Source organism: Aedes albopictus, chromosome 2 (genome assembly GCF_035046485.1).
Source record: "Aedes albopictus strain Foshan chromosome 2, AalbF5, whole genome shotgun sequence".
NCBI lineage: Eukaryota > Metazoa > Arthropoda > Insecta > Diptera > Culicidae > Aedes > Aedes albopictus.
In genome coordinates this window covers 407,453,385-407,477,623 of record NC_085137.1, presented here as the reverse complement: position 1 = coordinate 407,477,623, position 24,239 = coordinate 407,453,385, and the positions used below count along the sequence as shown (strand labels likewise).

The following is a 24,239-nucleotide window of genomic DNA, read 5'->3' as shown; positions in this document are numbered from 1 at the left end:
ACAGAAATCAGGAATGGTTTGAAAAGGCAACTTTTTATGTTTACTTCATGTTCCGGAACAACTTCTTCACCGAGAAAATTCGATTTTACTACTTACTACCACACAAAAAAGTGCCATCTGTTATATTTTTAATTTGGAATGTCGATCTATTGTCTCAGCTTGGCTCTTATATATCAGGCGTTCGATTTGAATAGGTCCTAAGTTTGCTGTGATTCCCATGCAGATTCGACCTATTCAATTCGAACGCCAGATATGTTTAGCAACATGATATTCTCATGCGTCGGTATCCGTGCGGATAAAACACGAGCTCAGTGATCCCAACGTTAATGGATCGAATCCAGTCTGCATCATTCTATGATTTTTTTGTTCTTTTCATCTATCTTCATTCAAGTCTATCTTATGAAATGTGTCATAACAAGCACGATCAATTTTCATAAGGTATTCTTATGACATACATTAGTTTTGGTTATAGTAATTCATAAGGTATATATTTCCATGAATTACGTTAGTTTTTTCGCTGAGTTGGAATTTGTTTTATTTAACTACACTGAACGGCGGCTTGCGGTGAAAATTACTATTCTGAGGGTCAATTTAAATGCACAACGCCACTAAATTTGTGCAGACTAAATTTCGTTTTAATTCAACAGAATTATGTTTTCAATTTTACCATGGACTCGATTTTCAATAAAAAAAAGTTTCTGTTGGCAACCGGATTCGAACCAAGAATCTTGACATCACCAGGCTCGCACGCTACCACTCAGCTATCGAACCGGTTGATGTGAGAAAAAACAAAACGCACACAAGAAGCGTTGGTGGGTCGATGATCATGTTTTGTCATGGTAAATTTAATAGTTATTTATGCAACAAGTTGCAAAATGATGATTTTTTCAGCACGAGTTGTACATTTATCCAACGAGGCTTGCCGAGTTGGATAAATACGACGAGTGCTGAAAAAATCGAGTTTTGCAACGAGTTGCATACAAAGTTTTTTGCAATTATGCGAAATACCCTTGAGTACGATCATTTCTGACTGTCCACATTCCACACACGTTTCAAGAAAAACCACGTGCGAGCATTCATGCACGTCTTTTTTTTTAATCAGGTAGGCTGTGTTCATAGGTGACACAAGAGGTCACAAGTATTCGGAGTCGCGTCGGTAACGAGCGTTGTTTGCTTCTGCTGCTTCTCTCTCTACGTTTGTTCGGCTGATCAAATTAGAATTGAAATAGCTTCTATTCAGATTCGATCTGCCGAAATGACATAGAAGCAGCCATCGAACTACGGGAGAACATTAGTGTTAGTGAAAAGTGTACCCTTGCAAAGGTGCCGAAAAGCAGTACTTTTCGGCACTCTTAAGAGTGTTGAAAAGTAGTACTTTTCGGCACTCTTGATCTAGTGAAGAAAAGTAGGCCGTTTCGGCACACTTTCGACGATTGAAAGGTTCAATCTTATGGCACGCAATTGCAAAAAAACATTTTTGTGCTTGTCATTACTGCAAGGCTCCTTTCAGTGCAGGACAATAACGTTTCCCGAAGTCCAGTAGGCCTAATCAGGAGACGTTTAAAATTAGCTGATTTCGGAGGCCTTTGACAGTTATTCTATGAAAATGACAGTTCAGCGTTTGCGCCTTTGTTCGGCAGTTGTAAACAGTGGCATACACGGACCTGTCAACTGAAATGGCCTGTTCAGATATGGTTCATCCAAGGGCGCTGAAAGAATTCGACCATTTCATAATTGCTCCAGAGATTTAACATTCCCTGTTTGCAGAATCCGATTCCAGCTTTGATCCCACCCCTGATCAAATTTGACATCTTCCGCGCTGCGTTTGCCCGCCGCGCGCGACGTCGTCGTTTTCGTCACGAACGCCACCCCCCAAAGGGAACACTTTGGCTCGCATTCTCGCGTTTTTCACAGCCAACAGCAGACGGACAAAGTGCTCGTCGCGTTCGCGTTCGAAAATCAGTGGAAAAATCTGCCGCGTCAAAGGCAAAAAGTGTCGTTTTTGTGTACTTCCGACGACGGTGAACCTGTGCCCCCATTCGGAACGGCCTGATATTGTGATATACTTTGACGGTGAAGTGTAATCGGATCCGGACCCGGAACCAGCCGTGTGCAAGATGGTCAACAACGACAAGCAGCAGCCCCAGGAGGAGGAGCACACCACTGCCGACAATACGGTCGTGGAAAAGTACAAAACAGCTGGAACGATCGTCAACAGTGAGTATCGGCCAGGCGGACTTGGGAATCGGTGAAATATCGGGACGAATTCCGGATCTTGGCAGGAGACGGGACAATTTTTTTTGGCTATCGCCATCCTTTTCTCTTCCAAAATAAAGTGAAGGGAAGTGAGCGAGATAGAGAGACATTTCGAAAGGAGCCACGTTTTCGGGGGTTTGTAAGCTTGTTATTACACTAATTATAAAAGATTATTTTAAAATTGAATCCTAATGAATTCATTATGAAATTGATTAGAAATGAGTGATCAACGGATTATCGCCGGAATTCGTATTTTATCCTAGAAACATAATAACAAATTGACACATTTATAACCTAGAAACTCGTTTCCAGCTTGGCAGTACATAGTGAGCAACAGTGACATAAAAGTAGGTCAAAAAATGTCGCAAGGTTGAAAACTAGTTTTGTGGTTCTTTATTTCACAAATATATCATTTTTTGTAAAATCAAATCATTTCTTATTTACGTCAAAACGTTTTGTTCGCATTATGGATAGGGCTGTGCATTACACAATCAGGTTTGTTAGCAATTTATTAAAAAAAATCGAATTCAAGAAGAGAATTTTATCAATTCGACCTTATTTAAACTTTATGAAATTTTAATATCTTTCCAAATCTCTCAATAGTCCTGTTCAACGACGTAGGTTGAACTTGCTCGAACTTGCTCCATTCCGCTCTTTCTCATTTGTTGACAAATGGGTATGAGTAGGATGCAGCAACTTCGAGCAAGTTCAACCTACGTCGTTGAACAGGACTAATATTAACCTTCATGTACCCGATCCCCGACAACTCATTTTCAAAATGCTGGCATTTCGTCAATTTTCATCCGATATATTTTTGAAGTCGCCCTCAACCGATCATCAATTGGTGCTTGTTTATTATACTCAAGTGGTCATGCAATATCCGGGACCATTCCGGATTGGAGGGGGTTGGCAAATTAGCCATTTTTGCTTGATTTCGATTATTTCGATTGTTATTGTGTTTGAGCCAGCATTTTGAAAATAATTTGTTGGGTCGGGTACGTGAAGGTTAAAAATTATCACTTTGTAAATTTCAAATGTTTGTGAATGTTTTTGATCTGATGTATTACTTTGGGATTCTATAACATTCCCCAAAAAAACATTTCCCAGAAATCAATTCCCCAGAAATCCATTCCCCATAATGCACCATTCCCCAGAAAAGCTTAATATACTCTGCTAAAAAGTATAATTCGATACACAAACAGTGTACAATGTTGATCATAATGACATGTTATAGGCAAGGATTTTAACATTATAGTGTTGTTACGCACAAATATCTATTTCGTATACGGTATATGTAACAAATTAAGGTAAAAAATGTATGCATACATACATATCCATATAAATAATATAAATATTCTACAGTGGTTCAAACGTTTAATTACCATTATATACAGTTGCATGTTGATCTTTAAACCTATCTTAAAAGTTCACAAACTGTCATCATTCCAGTTGCTATAAAATGTTTTGTTCTTGACAAATTTGCGAAAATTGTGCAGCACTTGTTTCACGATGAATAACGTTTTAAAAGTGATGTGCACAATTTACAGAGAAAACGCATTTTCTTCTGATGTTGTTCAGTGTACAAGATGCTAATTGACCAGTTTATGACCGGTTTATATTAAAAAGATTTTTCTGTCGAAAACTTTGAGTTACTCGGAAAGATTCAACTGACCACGTTTTTCTACGCAATTGGTTGGAGGGATCCCTCAATGGCTGTTCCTAATTATTCGCTTCAAAGGCCCTTCATTCATGCGGTATGAGAAGGGCTTTTATCATTATTCCAATACTATGGAATAGAAAAAGTGAACATACCGTTAAGGCGCCATTCACCGTGGGGGCTCCATTCACCGTGTGCCTTCGAATATTTTTTCATTATTTCCATATTATGATTGAATTATATGACAATTCCCCTTCAATTTCACCAATACAACATTGTATTGGTGAAATTGAAGGGAAATTGTCATATCATTTAATCATAATATGGAAATAATGAAAAAATACTCGAAGGCACACGGTGAATGGAGCCCCCACGGTGAATGGCGCCTTGACGATATAAGCCGTTTTAATGCCAACAATTATTATACAAACTCAAAAATATTTTTAATGAAGAAGGAAAAAAGTATCATTGTTTTCCTTTCGGCATTCAAAAACCAAATAATGTTCCTTCTTTTTAAACAATATTTTTCTTAGAATTAAGGCAATTAGTGAAATTTTTGAAATTATAATTGCTTACATTTAAAACATAGATTCTCCCTTCTTTTCTATATAGGATGTTCTTTCGAATTACACTTTTCAGGAAATTATGGGCATTATTACAACTACCGCACCGGTGTTAAATTGCTGTTATATTTATTATATATATTTTCAAATGTATAAACACCTGTGCTTGTGGTGCCGGTAATTACCTAAACATTGTAACTCGAAAGAACAGCCTATGTAGAAAAGAAGGGAAAAGCTATGTAGAAAAAGTAAGCAGTTGTGATGCCGATAATTTACTGAAAAGTGCAATTCGAAAGAACAGCCTATGCAGCAAAGAAGGAAAAATCTATGTCCAATAATTGTACCAATTGCCTAAATTCTAAAAAAAAAAGCTTGTTTAAAAAAAGGAACAGTGTTGGGTTTTTGAATGCCGAAAGGAAAACAATGTCACCACAGACAAACAGACGTAACACTTCGAACATTTTTCGATTCAAATTTTAGTCTTGGAAACAGGTTCGCTTAACCCTTTGGAGCCGGAGGGGTCATATATGACCCCGGCGATGAAACCGAGCATAACAAACGTGTTCGACACCAGCGAGGTTGCGCCGACAGCGGCGAAAAAAATAGGCTCCAAAAGGTTAATTCTAAAAGGACTACATCAAATAGGTGGCAGTAGTGAGCAAACGTCAAACTCGAACAAAGACGATGCGAGCGCCGCGGCAGTTGGTCAACCCTCAAATTTTCAAATAAACCGTTAAATCGATGTACGATGGCAATTATCAGAGTGTTACGGCCGCACGGGACGACGTGTAATTTTTCCTATCTTCTCTCTCTTTCTAACAATTTGCCTCGCGATTTTGAAGAAGCAAATATCAATTTCTACTGCACTGACGTAGCTGAAACTTTAGTCGATTGTGCACCACAAGTGAGCAAATGAACGATCAAATTTCTAGTCAGTAATATGAAGTAGAAGTTGAGATTTGCATCTTACTAACAACAGAGCAATGGCTGACGATTCAACCACCGTCCCGTCCGGCCTTACGTTTCCTTCTTCGTTAAAAAATTGTTTGAGTCGTTGTTATAACAATAAGTCACGATCGGTGAAGTACATACTAGAATGGGGCACGTTCGGTGAGTACTAGATTTGTAGTAATGAGCTGAATTTTTGTATGGTGAGAAGGTCAATTCTCCGTTTCTGCAGTGAAATGGTACAAAAAGCGTGGGTATTATGATTCCTTGCCTAATTTGATGCTGTTTGAGCAAAACTTTGGGCAACAGTGTTGTTGTTTTCTCCATTTCTTGCAACATAAACAACATAGTTATCCAAAGTTTTGCTCAAACAGCGTCAAATTAGGCAAGTAATCATAATACCCACGCTTTTTGTACCATTTTATTGCAGAAACAGAGAATTGACCTTCTCACCATACTAAAATTCAGCTCATTACTACAAATCTAGTACTACACCGAACGTGCTCCATTGAAGTAATGAGCTGAATTTTTGTATGGTGAGAAGGTCGATTCTCCGTTTCTGCAAGGATTCAAAATACCAACGCTTTTTGTACCATTTCATTGCAGAAACGGAGAATTCGCTTTCTCACCATACAAAAATTCAGCTCATTACTACAAATCTAGTACTTCACCGAGTGTGTCCTATTGTGGGCATTACAACTGCTTATATGTTCATCAACAATTTTCCCTTCTTCTGCATAGGCTGTTCTTTCGAGTTGTACTTTTCAGGAAATTATCGGCATTGCAACTGCTTACTTTTTTAACATAGATTCTCCACTCTTTTTTGCATACCCGCATAATCACAAACTGTAAATGTAACGTTTCTCATACTGTAGATGACCATTAGCAATTGTCATTTAAGGACAAGGTATTTGGAGTACATAGCCCAAAATTTCTAGAGCACCGTTTTTTACAACCGTTGAACGGATTTGGATAAAAATGCATCACGCTAATTGTTCAGTGGTTGTCAACAGCGTGATGCATTTTAATCCAAATCCGTTCAACGGTTCTAAAAAACGGTGCTCTAGAAATTTTGAGCAATGTACTCCAAATACCTTGTCCTTAACCATTTCTCAAACTATTGGCGATAACAGTAAGCTAACCATTCCAGGTACAGATTTGCCAGTTTGACAAATGGTTATCCGCCAATTTACAGTATGTGGAATAGGCGGTTAAGATTGGTTACCATAAAAAACCGCTCGTTTTCCCGAACAAATTTTTCGCATTACAGTAAAGAATACGGTCAATATATTATCCAGTTTTTCAGACAATTCACTGCATAGAAAATGGTTAGAGAGCAGTTTAACAATAAATCTGGGAGAAAAACGAACACTGTATGTGTTATTATTGATTTATGGTTTTCCATGGTTTTTTAAGCTTTTGATATATAGGTCTTGTGCATTCAAACCGTTTAAAAATAAAAAGGCAGTTGTGAGTTCCCGGATTTTTTTTCATTCAATTTATATTCATCTTTAAATTTGTGGATGAAAAAGATGGTTAACACGGTTTACCTTTCTCGTAAGACCTCCTCGCATCATATCGAGCAGCGCAACCTGCATTGAAGGAGAAGCATCTCGGGCCATTCCGAGGGCTGCTGAAATTCCTCGACTCGTGAGGTTACCCATCGTATGCCCGGTAGCGGCGATTAAAACTTCCTGCGGTGGGAGCGGATTTCTAATCGCAAGATCTTGTTGGTACGTCTGCAGAGGTCTGTAGCACATTTTGCGTTTTGTCTTCCAGCCGATGTGTGGCATTTTCCTTCGAGGACGTAAGCTGCAACGGAGTACCAGAGTATTTCAATTAGATGAACATCTCGACGAAGGCTGTTCTTTCGAATTGCACTTTTCAGAAAATTATAAGCATTACAGCCTCCACCGGTGTTAAAATTGTTAATATATTTATTTAATATTTTTTCAAATTTCTAAACACCTGTGCTTGTGGTGCCGATAATTACCTGAATAGTGTAACTCGAAAGAACAGCCTATGCAGAAAAGAAGGAAAAAACTACGTAGAAAATGTAAGAAGTTTTGATGCCGATTATTTACTGAAAAGTGCAATTCGAAAGAACAGCCTATGCACAAAATAAGGGAAAATGTATGTTGAAAAAGTAAGCAGTTGCGTTGCCAATAATTATACCCAATAGCCTAAATTGTAAAGGCAAATCAAGCTTATTTCCAAAGTTTTTCATGTCAAATAAGAATTTTTGGTAGGATGTTTCTTCCGGTGATTTTTTACGAATAAATATTTGATTTTTAGCGATTAATATAAATCATTCAGAAATAAGGCAGCATCCATTTATTACGTAACGCTAAAATTGGAAATTCCAGACCCCCCTCCCCCTCCGTAACGCTTTTTTGTATGAAAATCCTAAAACTTTTGTATGAGCTGTAACGCTCGGCCGTACTGCCCCCCTCCCCCTAGAGCGTTACGTAATTTGTGGATGGCGCCTAAAACAATAGTTTTATTTTCGTTCTGGGGAATGGTATGTTCTGGGGAATGGAATTCTGGGGAATGGGTTTCTGGGAAATGGTTTTCTGGGGAATGTTATAGAATCTCGTAATCTCTAGACTTTGTTAAAAGTTTTGTTAATGGTTTAGGTTAGATTTATGTGGCCTGCTAGCTCTCATCAGAGGCAGCCATCTTGCCCTGAAAAATTACGATACTTATGTTACTTTTATATCACTTCGAATGAAATATTAAAATTTAAACAAAAACCACGTAATGCCACTATTCAGCATAATAGTGTTGATATTTCATTATCAATACTTGAAATCAGATTGCCAAATATTACTTAAAAATCTTGTTATCAAGCACTCGAACTACAATCTTTATGTCAATTTCTTGATTTTGCTTTGGGCTAACCAAGCCATGTGGGAAATTACATTGTTGAAAATGCTTTGACATCCATGTTGAGATATGAATTATGAGAAGAAATTTAGGGGTAGTCGGGGTAATTTGGCCAATGGGGCAATTTGAGCACCTCATAAAAATCACCTGAAATCTAATATTTTTTACAAACCAACCTTACAGCTCTACTACTGGTATCATATGGAAGCCATGGAAACGTTAGAACGAATTAGTTTAAGCCCACAGTAAATTAGAAAAATAAAATTGAAAAACGTTGGCGAAGAGGGCTGAATAAAAACACCACATAAAACTCCTGTTGTTCAAATACATTAGATAGCTTTAAAATTAGTTTATTTTCTGTATACATCAAGTTGACACACTACAATTCAATGTCTATCGGTGCATATTAGGTTTGTGTTACATTAGGCGAAAAAAATCTTCATTGAAAATAGGGTGCTCAAATTACCCCGACGGTTTAAAATCGACGCAAAAATCCAACTTTTTTCAAAAATATGTTTTTGGCATATAAACACGAATTGGCTTTGATATTTTCATGTATCTTGCATAGTATTATCAGAATCATTATGATCATACGATAAACGAGAGATTTATCATTGTTTTCTGCATGTTAAACCGACTTTTGCTTAGGGTGGCCAAACTACCCCGATTTACCCTACGTACTGCGGTGAGACTCGAACTCACGACTCCCAATTCGCTAGACGGGCGCTTCTATTCCTTCAAGCTACGGAGTCACTCGACTATATGACTGTGGAATCGAGTGCAGTTCTAGGCCGTCGACGGAGATAGTCGAGTGACTCCGTAGCTTGAAGGAATAGAAGCGAATTGGGAATCGTGAGTTCGAGCCTCACCAGAGTACGTGGATTTCTTTTCATAATTAAAATCTCACCTTGTTCATCGCGCACATGTTATGTTGTACACATGGATGTCAAAGCATTTCAACAGTGTGCATGCAAACTTTATTTTGTAGCGGACTTTTCAAATGAATTATGACTGTTTCGTATGCTATAAACATTATTCATTGTTTACAATCACAAACCATGCAGAAAATACTGTTATGTTGCGTATTGATGCTTAAAACACGGGGTGGCCATCTTGCCCCATAATCCCCTACTGAAGCTCGGTTTTAAAAGGTCGTACGTGTCCCTAATTTACGGCAAATCAATGTCCAGAAGAATCCATCCTCTGCTTTAAACGTTACTTAATTTATGTATGTGTCCCTACCACATCCGCTAACAATAATCTTATCTAATCTTGGAAAGGGTAATTCAATTCTGTCCACAATTTCGAGAGACGATCCCACTGTCCAATGTTATCCGTAAACCGTGCATTGATGCAACATTGTACTAATACACAGTGAAGAGAATTGTCAGACAAAAGAGGCACAAAACAAGCAACAAAGAAGGTGCGACGATTACTCTTTATCCCTACTGGTAACAGATAATGACATGATCTCGAAATTTTTTGTTGCAGACAAAACGGAAGCTGAATTTGTTGCGTACTTTTCAACTCGTGAATAATCAATTATTGCTAACCCAAAGTCGAAACTGTTTGATGGTAGAACTTCACCAGAGTTGCAGTGTTTACCGACTCGAAGTTACCGTTCGAAAATCGCAATGCAAGGCTTAAAAATCTCTAAACTCGTGGTGTACGATGTTAATCCCATTATTTTCAAGTTGGGACAAACTTATGTCGCATGGGTTTGTTTGTCGCAACAAATACAGGTTGCGACATTGTCATTATTGTTGCGCGATGGTTGAATTTTGATACACTGCTAATACATATATCTTTTTCAATTCTACTATTTTAATAGAAACCCTCAACAGCCTCATCCAGGGATGCAAAGTGGGAGCTTCCGTGAAAGCCCTCTGCCAGAAGGGTGACAATCAGATGGAATCGGAAACCGGCAAGGTAAGGGCGTATTTGTATTTTACGTAGGTACTCAGATGTGTTCGGCTAAATTTCACGTGTGACAACGGACTTCGCGACAGTCTAGTGGTGAGTGCATTCGCTCCTGCTCCGACGGTCGAAGGTTCAACTCCAGTCGAAATCACATGTCACCTAGTAGTTGCCCTATGATTAAATTTATCTCGCTAGATTGTAACTGATCAAACCGTGATATTCACCCAAGATATATGAGGGCTTATTCTAGATGTGATTTTTTTTTACTAAAAAGTGATTGTGCAATTTACTAACATGGATTTTTTTTTTCAGAAATACAAAAATGATCCGGATATGAAAAAGGGAATCGCCTTCCCCACCTGTCTCTCGGTGAACAACTGTATCTGCCACTTTTCTCCCTCCAAGAACGATCCGGACTACCAGCTGAAGGCGGGAGATGTTGTTAAAATGTAAGTTCGAGCTGTGGTTTATGAACGGCCCCTTTGCCCATAAAAACAATTAACTTCTATTCCACCAATTCCCATTTCAGTGACTTGGGAGCGCATATCGACGGTTTCATCGCGGTGGCCGCACACACGATCGTGGTCGGTGCCAAGCCCGAAAATAAGGCCAAGGGTCGTGCGGCGGACGTTGTGCTCGCCGCTTACCATGCCAGCCAGGCTGCCCTGCGGCTGCTCAAGGACGGCACCAGCAACTACGCGGTGACGGAGGCCGTGCAGAAGATCGCCGCCGAGTACAAATGTAAACCGATCGAGGGCATGCTCAGCCACCAGCTGAAGCAGTTCAAGATCGACGGCGAGAAGACGATCATCCAGAATCCGACCATCGCCCAGAAGAAGGAACACGAAAAGTGCGAGTTCGAGAAGTACGAAGTGTACGCCATGGACGTGCTGGTCAGCACCGGCGAGGGACTGGGCAAGGAGCTGGACACCAAGGTTTCCATCTACAAGAAAACCGAGGAAAACTATCTACTTAAACTGAAGGCATCGCGTGCTTTCTACGTCGAGGTAGGTAGGACGTTTGGTCCCGACGGTACGGTCATGTGCTGTACTGGTTGGGGATGTTGCCGTCCCGGGTTCGAATCCCGACCATATCCTTGTTGTGTGAAAATACTTTTCCGGTCTGCCCGATGATTAAAAACAAGCGCTCGAGGGTTGCGGTTGGCCGGAAGGACGTTTAGAAGGGGTCAGTTCTTCGTGGTTGCCTTTCCGGAAGTCTGTTTCGAGTAATAGGACTTCCGACCACTGAGGGTGACTCTGGATATGCAGAATTCTGGCCCCTCCCAATGAGTAGTAGATTATGAGAGCTGAGGGCAGACTTTTTATTACAATTTTAGGCCATCATTTTACCAAGGTACCGGATTAATATTATCTATTCTTATTTCCCCAAGGTTAAAAAGAAATACGGCCCCATGCCATTCAACCTGCGCAACTTTGAGGAGGAAGCCAAAGCCAAGATGGGAGTGCACGAGTGCGTGACGCACAAGCTGGTCGAACCGTTCCAAGTATTATACGAGAAACACAGTAAGTACCGATTATTTCTTTTCCAACACTTGACAATGCAAGGAGAATTACGCGCTTCCCACTTCCCAGGGACTTGCGGCCAGACACCTTGCGATAGCAAAAACTCGATTTTAATCTCCCCCCAGGTGGTGTATGTTCGTTACCGGAGAATCTTCGGATTTTCCGGTCGCGGACTGCCATTTGGACTTTGGCATTGACCATGGAGGTTAATAAGTTTGCCTCCATTGTTGGATGGGGGTGAATCGTACAGTACAATTTACAAACCACAAAATGTGCACTTTCACTATCATAAGACAGAACGGGTTTGGTACGTTTGGCATAAAGGACGTTTGACATAGAGAACACTTGCCATGAAGGACATTTGGCATATTGGACGCAGGAATCACCCATCTATCGTTTGACTCATTTGGCTATAATTCATTTCAGAAAACTTAACGTACATATTTACAGATGGGTAAATTATTGGTTTAATTGAAAAAAAAAATCCACAGCTTAAGTGAGATTTGAACTCACGACTCACAGTAACAAGAATAATGTTCGTGAAAATCCATCGCCCACTTTACACTTGCATCACGTGGTGGAAATGTTGTGCAACATCATCAACAGAAGGCGCTAGTGTGAAACGTCAAACACAAAGAGAAACAATGCGCGCACCTCTGGTTGTGAAAGATGAAATATGAAGATTTAGGTGGTATCACATTTCCCGGAATGCCATTTCCCAGAGTGGCATTTCCCGGAATGACACATTTCCCGGAATGATTGTTTTCCCGGAATGCCACTTCCCGGAATGATCATTTTCCCGGAAAGTCATTTCCCGGAATGCCATTTGCTGGAGTGACATTTCCCGGAATTACTAATTTCGCGAAATGAGGTATCAAGTCATTAGGAAGCTAGCGTGCTAGGTTATTGAATTGAATGGCATAAATTCTAAGGACGGACATTGGGCAGCCTAGTCGAATAGTTTGATTTTGATATGTGCTCGAGGTATGTGCACCTTGAAAGAACAGCCTATTTTCAAAAGAAAGAAAAATCTCTGATGGGAGAGTTTGTGATGTGGTCAATATTACAGTATCATAGCATCCTAATTAAATGAATTGCTAATGTTGTATACATATACTTCAAAAGAACAGCCTATTTTTAAAAGAAGGAAAAATCTCTGATGAGAGAGTTAGTAGTATGTATTATCGAAGACGGCTAATAACAAGACAGACATCTACCCTCTTGCTCCATATACTTTGGGAGCTACAAGCACACTAGCGCCGCGAACGACTCCAGGGAGCAACATTATGAATGAGTGTGCGTGCGATGCTACAATTTCCGTGTACGTATTAGCATGTACACGCACACAATCATGGTTTAATGTTCCTGTGAATCGTTGAGGGCGTTTCAACCATGTCTGTCTGTCTTGTTATTAGCCGTCTTCGGTATTATGCATTTATGATAATCTAGCCATTCAACTTGGCTGCTATACTGTACTATTGGTGGCCACTCTACTAAATAGCTTTCCCATCAGAGATTTTTCCTTCTTTTAAAAATAGGCTGTTCTTTCGAGGTGTATCATGTGTTTCATAATAATATCATTCCATTAGGCTGCCCACTGGCCGTCCTTTTGAAGCTGTGGTAGTTTGCTTCAAAATGAAGTACAGGCTGATAGGTTGGTTGCACTTGTTTTTTTTTTGGTATGTACTTTGCTATGGTGGATAAGAAGGTCTAAGGGCTATCGACTAAAACACCTTCGATTTATCACAGACAACCGGCTGGTTGGTCCGATGAGAGCACGACATACGAAGTCCTTCACGGACAATCGAATGTTTGGTCCAGTGAGAACATGCCAATCAAATTCCCTTACGGGCAACCACTCCGGGAAATGGCATTCCGCGAAATGTGTCATTCCGGGAAATGGTTTTCCGGATAATGTGTCATTCCGGGAAATGTCACTCCGGGAAATGGCATTCCGGGAGATGGCATTCCGGGAAATGTGATACCACCGAAGATTTACAATGGTCGTTAAAAGCGTGGTCGATGGAAATTTCGCAAGTGTTACGTCAGTTTATCTGTGCTTATACGCTAGACAAGTTCTTTATCAACTAAGCGCTGGTTATAGTCAGAAGAAAAGTTAAAAGTGGGCGAAAATTTCCCTGATGAACCGTCAGCATCACAATGGAGCATGCGAAAACAGAGCTGGAGTACCCGGTGCCATGGACGGTACCGGATTGCCGGCCGTTGAAAGCTCGAAGGCGGGATCAGCGCGGTCGTCACGTCCATCATGGAGAAGCTTTGAATACAAGGGGTTTCCAACAAAATTGATTACTTGTCACTACCGAAAAAAAAATACTCTGATTACTCACTGATTACCATGATTACAATGATTATTTTTTGCTTACCTAGATTACTGTTGATTACTCATGATTACCTGTGATTACCATATGATTACAATTGATTACCCGTGATTACTCATGATTACTCGTGATTACTTGTGATTACTCTGATTACCATGATTATTTTTTGATTACCTAGATTACTGTTGATTACTCCCCTAATAAACCAGCACCATACACGGACAGTCATGTAGACGGTTCAACAATACCGCATACTGTACGAATTGTATCTCAAATGGGTGGTTAAGCACGTTTTATTGATATCGTTCATGCGGGTCATGATTACCTGTGATTACCATATGATTACAATTGATTACCCGTGATTACTCGTGATTACTTGTGATTACTCTGATTACCATGATTAATTTTTGATTACCAAAATTACTGGTGATTACTCATGATTACCTGTGATTACCATATGATTACAATTGATTACCCGTGATTACTCGTGATTGCTCATGATTACTTGTGATTACTCTGATTACCATGATTATTTTTTGATTATCAAGATTACTCTTGATTACTCATGATTACCTGCGGTTGTCGTAAGATTACAATTAATTACTCGTGATTACTCGTGATTACTTGTAATTAATCTGATTACCATGATTACTTGTGATTACCTTGATTACTTTTGATTACCATGGATTATCATTGATTACATTTGATTACCATTGATTACCTCGGATTACTAATGATTACTTCTGATTACCATGATTACTTCTGATTACCATGATTACTTGTGATTACCTTGATTACTTTTGATTACCATGGATTATCATTGATTACATCTGATTACCATTGATGACCTCGGATTACTAATGATTACTTCTGATTACCATGATTACTTGTGATTATTTTGATTACTTTTGATTACCATGGATTATCATTGATTACATCTGATTACCATTGATTACCTCGGATTACTAATAATTACTTCTGATTACCATGATTACTTCTGATTACCATGATTACTTGTGATTACCATGATTACTCAGAGAAATCGAAAGTAATCATCGATTACTTGTCACTAATAAACTTGTTAGAAACCCCTTGTTTGAATACGACCATTCGCAAAGGCACGTGATACACGGTATCGCCCCTGGCGGAGCATCCAATTGACGGGGAGGTTAGTTTGCGGGCGCTGGTCACGATTTGCTAGAGCCTGAAGACGATGAATTACAAACTGTTGCAGAAAGCGAAGAACGCCCGGGAAGCCTGGGGAGCAGCTGCGAAATGCTTTCCCAGACAACGGTCTGACGAGGAAAATTTACTTAGGTATTGCGAATGCTAACCTCGATTCATTTGGATTGGGCGAATGCGGCAGCGTAGAATCGTACGTTGACAAGCTCAGTTAATGTCCACAGCGCACACTAGGTACTTGCGAAAATCGGCTTTAAAGTGGACAACGACTCAAGGCTGACTGTGTTGTTGTTTACGGGACATCCGGACCACTATGAACCCATGATAATGGGGCTCGAGGCGTCGTGTATTGCATTGACGTAGGACGCGGTGAAGGCAAAGAAATTCAAGATGTGAACTTGCCTAGCTGTCCAAAGAACGGCTGACACATCGAAAAAGGACGATACGTGCCACAACTGTAAGAAGCGGTGCATTTTGCATCAATAGTGCCCATACAAGCAAACCTCACAGAAGATGTCTGGCAAAGCTTTGTGCGTGATGGGTGAGGTGAGTGGATGCAGAGTGGTATTTCGACTCTGGCGCCACGTGACGCATTTCTCGGAGTGGCAATAGTACATGACAGCACGGCGAACAAAGACAAAATGATGTCTGTCGCAGTACAGAAAGTGCTGCAAATTCTGGAACTGACCATAAATCTTCTTTCGATCAGTCAAAATCTATCAGAAGAGGCTGACGGTGTTTTTCGACGCGACACACACGTGGGTGGCCTGTACGTACAAACTCAACCGGAACAACGATCAATAATGGCATTAAGCACATCCATGTGGTACACCCGGCTAAGTCATCTGAATCGCCAAAGCTTGCGGAAGCTGGTGACCATGATGGCGTAAGAATTCCAGCGTTTCGCGAGCCGAATAGCTGTTAGACCTGGTACATTCGGGCCGGGAATCCATCGAAGTTCCGTCTTTCGGTGGCAGCCGTTACGGGGTGACTTTCATCGAAGATGTGAGCCGGAAGGTGTTATTCTATTTCCTAGAACAAAAAAGCGAAGCGTTTGTGGCATATGAAACGTTCAAATCTATGGCTGAGTGTAAAAACAGAAGAGAGCTGAAAGTTCTGAGGAGAAATGCATCGTTCAGACACAGCATGGGAAAGGATGAAGTACGCCACGAGAAAACTTGTACATACACTCCCGAGCAAAATAATGTGGTGAAGAGAATAAACAGAAGGCTCATTGAGAAGGCCCGAAGCATGCTGAACGATTCGGGCATGTCGAAGCAATTTTGGGCCGAGGCAGTGTACCTCTTCAACCGGAGGCCCGACGAGATTAATCGGGACGATACCGCAAGAAGCTCTTTTCTCCTCTTGACGTAAATTCGTCACTGGGACAAAGATTGTTCAGCACTTCCTCATCTAATGACCGTTTTGCATGTGACAGTAACGATGTTACTCCATGGCCAGGGAAGTAACGAAATTTCCATTACGAAAATTTCATGAACCGACCGGGAATCGAACTCGTTACCCTCAGCATGGTCGTGCTGAATACCAGCGACGCACGGAAGAAGCATAAAGCGGCAAGAAACCCGACCCGATTTGCGACATCTGAAGATTTTTGGATCGCTAGCGTTGGTCCCGCACACCTGTCGAGACAATGAACAAGGAAGTTTGACGCCAAATCCCAGAAAACGATTTTCGTGGGATACGTCGACGAGCTTAGCTTACTGACTACGAGATTGGGGAACTTACAACATCCGACAGCGAATCGAGTGATCCGGAATTTTAAGATGCGAGCAAGGATCCTGTGCACCCGTCAGAATTTGGTAGGCTGTTGAGCAATACGGGCTTAGGCGCAGTAACCGGGAACAGCGAATTCCAGTCCCGTATTCCGATTTCGTTGCATATAGTTCCTTTCTGGCGAGGTTGTTTCCCCTCAATCGGTGTCTCCCAACATAACCATCAATGACCCTCGAGGCTACGAGGGCGCCTCAAAGGGCCGGATCGCGACCATACGTAAAGAAATCAAGGCTCAAGGAAGACGATACGTGGAAGCTAACCAGTCTTCCAAGCGACCGGAAGACAATGCAAAGCAAATGGATCTTCATGAAGAAACAAGTTCGTAAAAGGGTGCTTGCAGCGGCCAGAAACATTTTCAGACGAAGCGTACTCCCATGTGGTGCGATATTTCACCATCCGCTGGCGGTAAAGCACGATATCGATATAAAGCAGGTGAACGCTGTTACTGATTATCTTCAAGGTGAGCTAGCGGGCGAGTTCATCTACATAGAGCTTCCACGAAAACTTGCCAGCACCTCCAACCAAGTCTTTCGCGTGACCGGAACAACGGAGAATTGCGGATAGATCAGGAGCGCTACATCGTCAATTTGATGAACTGCAACCCAGTCCACACGCCGAAGCTGAACAAAACAATGTCATCGGCGACGCCGGACGAGATCCTCGAAATGAAAGAGGTTCAGATGTTCGATACCAGAACGCAGTGGCTGTCTCGCCTATCTAGCACAAGCGACGTAGCTAGGTATCAGTTTTGCGGTTAGCCAGGTCAGCCAGTTCAATGCAAATCCTCGGCGTGAAGTCACTGGAATGCTGTGAAGCGCATCGTGTGGTACCTGCTAGGAACGAGATCAAGCCGACTGAGGTTTTTGAAGGAATCGAATCTGGTTGCCAAATCGGCAGGAGAACGGGACTCCACTACAGGTCGGACTCGATTATCCGGAGTCGAAGTTTCGCAAGCATATATCTCGGGAACGGAATGTTGTATGAAGCCGAAATTTGTACATCATTGCGTTTGCCAATTATATGTTTGGAAGCTTCAGAACCTGACTCCGTATAATCGAGTCCGATCTGTACTAGGTACGTGTTCACCTTCATGGGAGGAGCTGTGTTGTGGGACGTGAAGCGGCAACCAACTGGAATACATCGCGCTCTCCTGTACAATCCAGGAAGCACTTTGATGGTACCGTTTTCAGTCACAGATGTTTGACGTGTAGGGGATTCCTATCTGGTGCGACAATCAATAGGGTAGTGAACCACTTGGGCAGCGGCCGGTATTTTGGGCACTTTTCGCTATAACTCAGTCAATTCCAAACCAATTGACTTGAAATTTTGTACTACACGGCTAGATACTATACGTATCTCACCGCGTTCCAAAAATTGTGTCAATTGGGTCAGAATTGGCTGAGTTATAGCAGAAAAGTGCCCAAAATAGGACCCCTGCCGAGATGGTTCCACTTCCCTAGGTCATCTGTATCGCTTTGAACCAAGGATACAATCCATGGACGAAGTACAGACATTTGGTACCACTTTATCCGGGATGTGCTTCAGTAAAGCATAATCGAACTGGGATACGTTATTCAATTGATTGAAACGGATTTTCCAACCGGGAGAAAATATGTCACATTTTCTTTATGCCAAACATCTCTTGTCAGATTTCCTTTATGCCAACATGTTTAGGGCCTGTCCATAAACTACGTATACTGAGGGGAGGGGGGGGGGGGGGGGGGGTGTACTGGTATACTAGTCTACCTAGTCTATGGACAGCACCTTATGGCCAAACGTACCAGACTCGACAAAACTACATTTCACCTTCGTTTGCCCAGCCTTCTGATACTCAATCTTCTTTTCCAGACGAAATCGTCGCCCAGTTCAAGAACACCGTACTCATCCTGCCCAACGGACTCACGGTGGTGACCGGTACCACCTTCGACGTCAATTGCTTCGAGAGCGAACACAGCGTCCAGGATGAGGAGATGAAGAAACTGCTCGAATCGGAGCTGGTTCTAGCGGATGCGAAAAAGACAGCGCTAGCCAACCTGACAAAGGCCGCCGCCGCTCCTAAAGCCACTGCTGCCGCCGCCTCTGCAACACCAGCGCCAGCTGCCGCCGATGGAACTGCCGCGACGGCAGCCGCCAAGGACAAGAAGAAAAAGAAGAAGAAGAAGGCCGCGGCCGGTGGCGCAGCGACGGAAGAAGCCGGTAAGGAGAATGCCGCCTAGAAGGGGCCGGCGGCATAGTAGAGAGAGGTTGTGTGCTGTTTTAGGGTTCCGTGGTTTTTCGCAGCCGTGCGTTCAGAAAGTCTGGTTCTGCGTTTTGATTTCCTTCCCGTATTGCATTGTCCACATCCCAGTAGAAGAGCAGTTCGTGGTATTTTCTCGTGTCGTTAGTTTACTCGATCGGATCGTGGTACAGATCTAGGAAGCGTTGTACCCCGCAATCGGTTTGCGGTTGTTCGATCTTGGTTAGTTGCTCCTTCCGGGTATGGGCCCATAATCGGTGCCTTCAGCTCGCCCTAGAATGTAAGACGGTAGATTTGAAGTGTTCGCAACTAGTCGAGTGGCTAGTGGGTTGTTCGTTTTCCTTAGATAAGAGACTGTCAGGTGTGCGCACCGATTGTGAGCGTGGTACCCAAACAGGAGCACGTTTTAGTGACCTAATCCTGAATCCTCCCGCCCGTCTTTTTACAATAACCAAAATTGTTGATACAAACCCCGTGACAAGTTAAAAATCCGATCAGAATCGTACTACTCATAATTATTAATAGCCATCGTAGAGTACTTTTACCGAAAGTATATAGAAAAGCAGGCAGACATTACTTCCGAGGAAACCAGTGATCTGTTGGAAAGTCAAATAGTGGTAAAATATATATGTAGGAAAAAGGTATTGCGGAAACCATGCCACGTACCTTCGGAATGCTACGCGTGTTAGGACTACCTATAGACAGAGCAGAGAAAACCCATGTTTACACATTGACAGAGAGAAAGTAATCGCATTCATTCACCTTGTATAAAAAAACTGCAACCACAAATTTATTGAGTCGTTTAAAATTGTAATTCCGTTTTTTTTTCGTAATAAATTTTGAAAAGAAAAAAATATCCAATTAAATTTTACTGGCGTATTGAACAGATGCGCATTAGGTAAGCAATAAATGGGAGATTTGATGTGATCCGAAATATCCTTTTCAACGTACACTGCAGTTTTATAACTTTTGAGATTGGAGTTAGTTCTACGTTTGGTAATAAGCACTGAATCAAATTTAAACCATCGCGCAACAATAATGACAATGTCGCAACCTGCATTTGTTGCGACAATCCTCCAAATGCGACATAAATTTGTCTCTAGGGGTAGGCGGGGCAATATGGACACCCTAAGGTTTTTGCCAACTTTACCTGTTAAGATGTCAAAAAAGTTTAGTTTTTTGACACATGTATCCTTTTAAAGTCTATTTACCATCTATTGCATAATAATGCTCACGAAGAAAAATGATTTATCCACTTCCAAAAATGTTATGAAAAATGTTAGTTTTTCATGACCGTCTTCAAGCATACGGGGCAGAATGGACACCCCCATGGGGCAATATGGACACCATGAGACTTTTACGAATTTCGTACATTATTTACACCTATAAAGTCATTTTATTACAAAACAACTATTATGGATGAATAATACGCCGAAGTAGTTCATTTTTGTTCAGTTAATTTAAATTCAGGCTGTTTTGGATAAAGCTTCGCTTTTGTCGGCATGTACAGCTGTGCATAGAACAACTATTTTCCACTGCTGTCGTTTTTTGACCAATTTGTTTCACCCTATGTCTGCTATAGTGAACATTTAATCGAAAATCTACTGAAATCGAAGAATTTGGTTGGTTTGTGATTTAGGTTATATTTTTCCCTTGCCGCTTCTTTCAAAAAGGTGAGTGTCCATTTTGCCCCGGCAGCAGAAGATATTTCCAAACTTGATTTTTGATATAATAAAGAAGAAAATATAAATATGTTAAGCATGTAGATACAGCAAAACTACTTGCATGTGTTCTAGAAATATCAGATTTTAATCGACCTGCAATAAATTAATCACTAAATCTTATTTTAGATGGTGTGAAAATTATAATTTCCATGCACAAAAAACGGAGGACGCAACTTTTTCGTGTAAAATCAAGTATAATTTTAATTTCGAATGTTTCTTTCCTGAAACTACGTTTTAGACAATTGGACTATATTCTCCATTCATTAAAAGTTCAAAAAAATCCGCATATTTCAAAATATTGAGGGTGTCCATTCTGCCCCGGGTGTCCATAATGCCCCGCCTACCCCTACTTGACCAGAATAGGATAAAGATCGTATACTTCGAGTTGGGAGATTTTTGAGTCTTGCATTGCGATTATCGAGCGGTAACTTCGAGTCGGTAGATTTCGGGATCATGTCATTATCTGTTGCCAGTTGGGATAACGAGTAGGGAACGTCCATAAATTACGTCACGCTTTGAGGGGGAGGGGGGGTTCAGAAAAGTGTGACGATCCATACAAAAATTTTTGAGGTCCCATACAAAAAGTGTGACATAGGGAGGAGGGGGGGTTGAAGATGGTCGATTTTTGCGTGACGTAATTTATGGACGTTCCCGTAGTCGCATGAGTCTTCTTTGTTGCTTGTTTTGTGTCTCTTTTGTCCGACAATTCCCTTCCCTGGTAGTTGAAGTGAGGTGAGTTAAGTTGTGAGTGGTAGGGGTAGGCGGGGCATTATGGACACCCGGGGCAGAATGGACACCCTCAATATTTTGAAATATGCGAACTTTTTTGAACTTTTAATGAATGGAGAATATAGTCCATTTGTCTAAAACGTAGTTTCAGGAAAGAAACATTCGAAATTAAAATTATACTTGATTTTACACGAAAAAGTTGCGTCCTCCGTTTTTTGTGCATGGAAATTATAATTTTCACACCATCTAAAATAAGATTTAGTGATTAATTTATTGCAGGTCGATTAAAACCTGATATTTCTAGAACACATGCAAGTAGTTTCGCTGTATCTACATGCTTAACATGTTTATATTTTCTTCTTTATCATATCAAAAATCAAGTTTGAAAATATCTTCTGCTGCCGGGGCAAAATGGACACTCACTTTTTTGAAAGAAGCGGCAAAGGAAAAATATAACCTAAATCACAAACCAACCAAATTCTTCGATTTCAGTATATTTTCGGTTAAATGTTCACTATAGTAGACATAGGGTGAAACAAATTGGTCAAAAAACGACAGCAGTGGAAAATAGTTGTTCTAGGCACAGCTGTACATGCCGACAAAAACGAAGCTTTATCCAAAGCAGCCTGAATTTAAATTAACTGAACAAAAATGAACTACTTTGGCGTATTATTCATCCATAATAGTTGTTTTGTAATGAAATGACTTTATAGGTGTAAATAATGTACGAAATTCGTAAAAGTCTCATGGTGTCCATATTGCCCCATGGGGGTGTCCGTTCTGCCCCGTATGTTTGAAGACGGTCATGAAAAACTAACATTTTTCATAACATTTTTTGAAGTGGATAAATCATTTTTCTTCGTGAGCATTCTTATGCAATAGATGCTAAATAGACTTTAAAAGGATACATGTATCAAAAAACTAAACTTTTTTGACATCTTGCCAGGTAAAGTTGGCAAAAACCTTAAGGTGTCCATATTGCCCCGCCTACCCCTACTAATCAGGGACAGCCTCATAAGAGTCATAATGGTTTATTCCAAGAGATGAGTGAGTTGAAACGATAGTTCGATTATCATATTAAATATCGCTTTGAACGAAACGGCCATACAACGAGTGGATGTGAAACGTGTTGAAATTAACAGAGGATTCTATAACATTCCCCAGAAAACCATTCCCCAGAATGTACCATTTCCCAGAATGTACCATTCCCCAGAAAAGCTTAATATACTTTGCTAAAAAGTTTAATTTGATACACAAACAGTACAATGTTGATCATAATAATATTTTATAGGCAAGGATTTTAATATTATAGTGTTATTACAGGTTATTACGTGCAAATATGTATTTCTTATACGGTATAAAAATATTCTACAATGGTTCAAACGTTCAATTACCATTGTACACAGTTGCATGTTGATCTTTAAACCTATCTTGAAAGTTCACAAACTGTCATCATTCCAGTTGCATTGCTATAAAATGTTTTGTTTTTGACAGATTTGTGAAAACTTGTGCAGCACTTGTTTCACGATGAATAACGTTTTAAAAGTGATGTGCAAAATTTACAGAGAAAACGCATTTTCTTCTGATGTTGGTCAGTGTACAAGATGCTAATGGACCAGTTTATGGTCGGTTTATATTAAAAAGATTTTTCTGTCGAAAACTTTGAGTTACTCGGAAAGACTCAACTGACCACGTTTTTCTACGCAAATGGTGGGAGGGATCCATCCCCATGGCTGTTCCTAATTATTCGCTTCAAAGGCCCTTCATTCATGCGGTATGAGAAGGGCTTTTATCATTATTCCAATACTATGGAATAGAAAAAGTGAAGATATAAGCAGTTTTAATGCCAACAATTCTAAATATTTTTAATGAAGAAGGAAAAAAGAATCATTGTTTTCCTTTTGGCATTCAAAAACCCAACAATGTTACTTCTTTTTAAACAATATTTTTCTTAGAATTAAAGCAATTAGTAAAATTTTTGAAATTAACTGCTTACATTTTCAACATAGATAATTTCCTGAAAAGTGCAATTCGAAAGAACAACCTATGCAGCAAAGAAAGAAACATCTATGTTGAAAATGAAAGCAGTTATAATTCCAATAATTGTACCAATTGCCTAAATTCTAAAAAAAAAACTTGTTTTAAAAAAGGAACAGTGTTGGGTTTTTAAATGCCGAAAGGAAAACAATGTCACCACAGACAAACAGACGTAACACTTCGAACATTTTTCGATTCAAATTTTAGTCTCGGAAGCAGATTCGCTTAATTCTAAAAAGACTGAATTTGGCCAACCATCAACTAGGTGGCAGTAGTGTCAAACTTGAACAAAAACGATGCGAGCGCAGCGGATTGGCAGTTGGTCAACCCTCAAATTTTCAAATAAATCGTTAAATCGATGTACGATGGCAATTATCAGAGTGTTACGTTTCCTTTTTCGTTGAAATTATGGGCATTACAGCCTCCACCGGTGTTAAAATTGCTA

General features: G+C 40.5%; 1 protein-coding gene and 1 long non-coding RNA gene across 2 annotated transcripts; one reads left to right on the top strand and one right to left on the bottom strand.

Moving 5' to 3' along the window:
• Positions 1 to 1,864: 1,864 nt before the first annotated feature.
• Positions 1,865 to 20,160, top strand: LOC109406020 (proliferation-associated protein 2G4). Its single transcript, XM_019679078.3, has 6 exons — positions 1,865 to 2,217; positions 10,142 to 10,239; positions 10,543 to 10,679; positions 10,760 to 11,237; positions 11,621 to 11,753; positions 18,917 to 20,160. The coding sequence occupies exons 1-6, from the start codon at positions 2,118 to 2,120 to the stop codon at positions 19,282 to 19,284; spliced, it is 1,314 nt and encodes a 437-aa protein (XP_019534623.1). The 5' UTR covers positions 1,865 to 2,117; the 3' UTR covers positions 19,285 to 20,160.
• Positions 19,941 to 21,511, bottom strand: LOC134288457 (uncharacterized). Its single transcript, XR_009997966.1, has 2 exons — positions 21,373 to 21,511; positions 19,941 to 20,401 (listed from the first exon to the last, which is right to left on the bottom strand). It is a non-coding gene; the product is annotated as an uncharacterized LOC134288457 (long non-coding RNA).
• Positions 21,512 to 24,239: the final 2,728 nt, after the last annotated feature.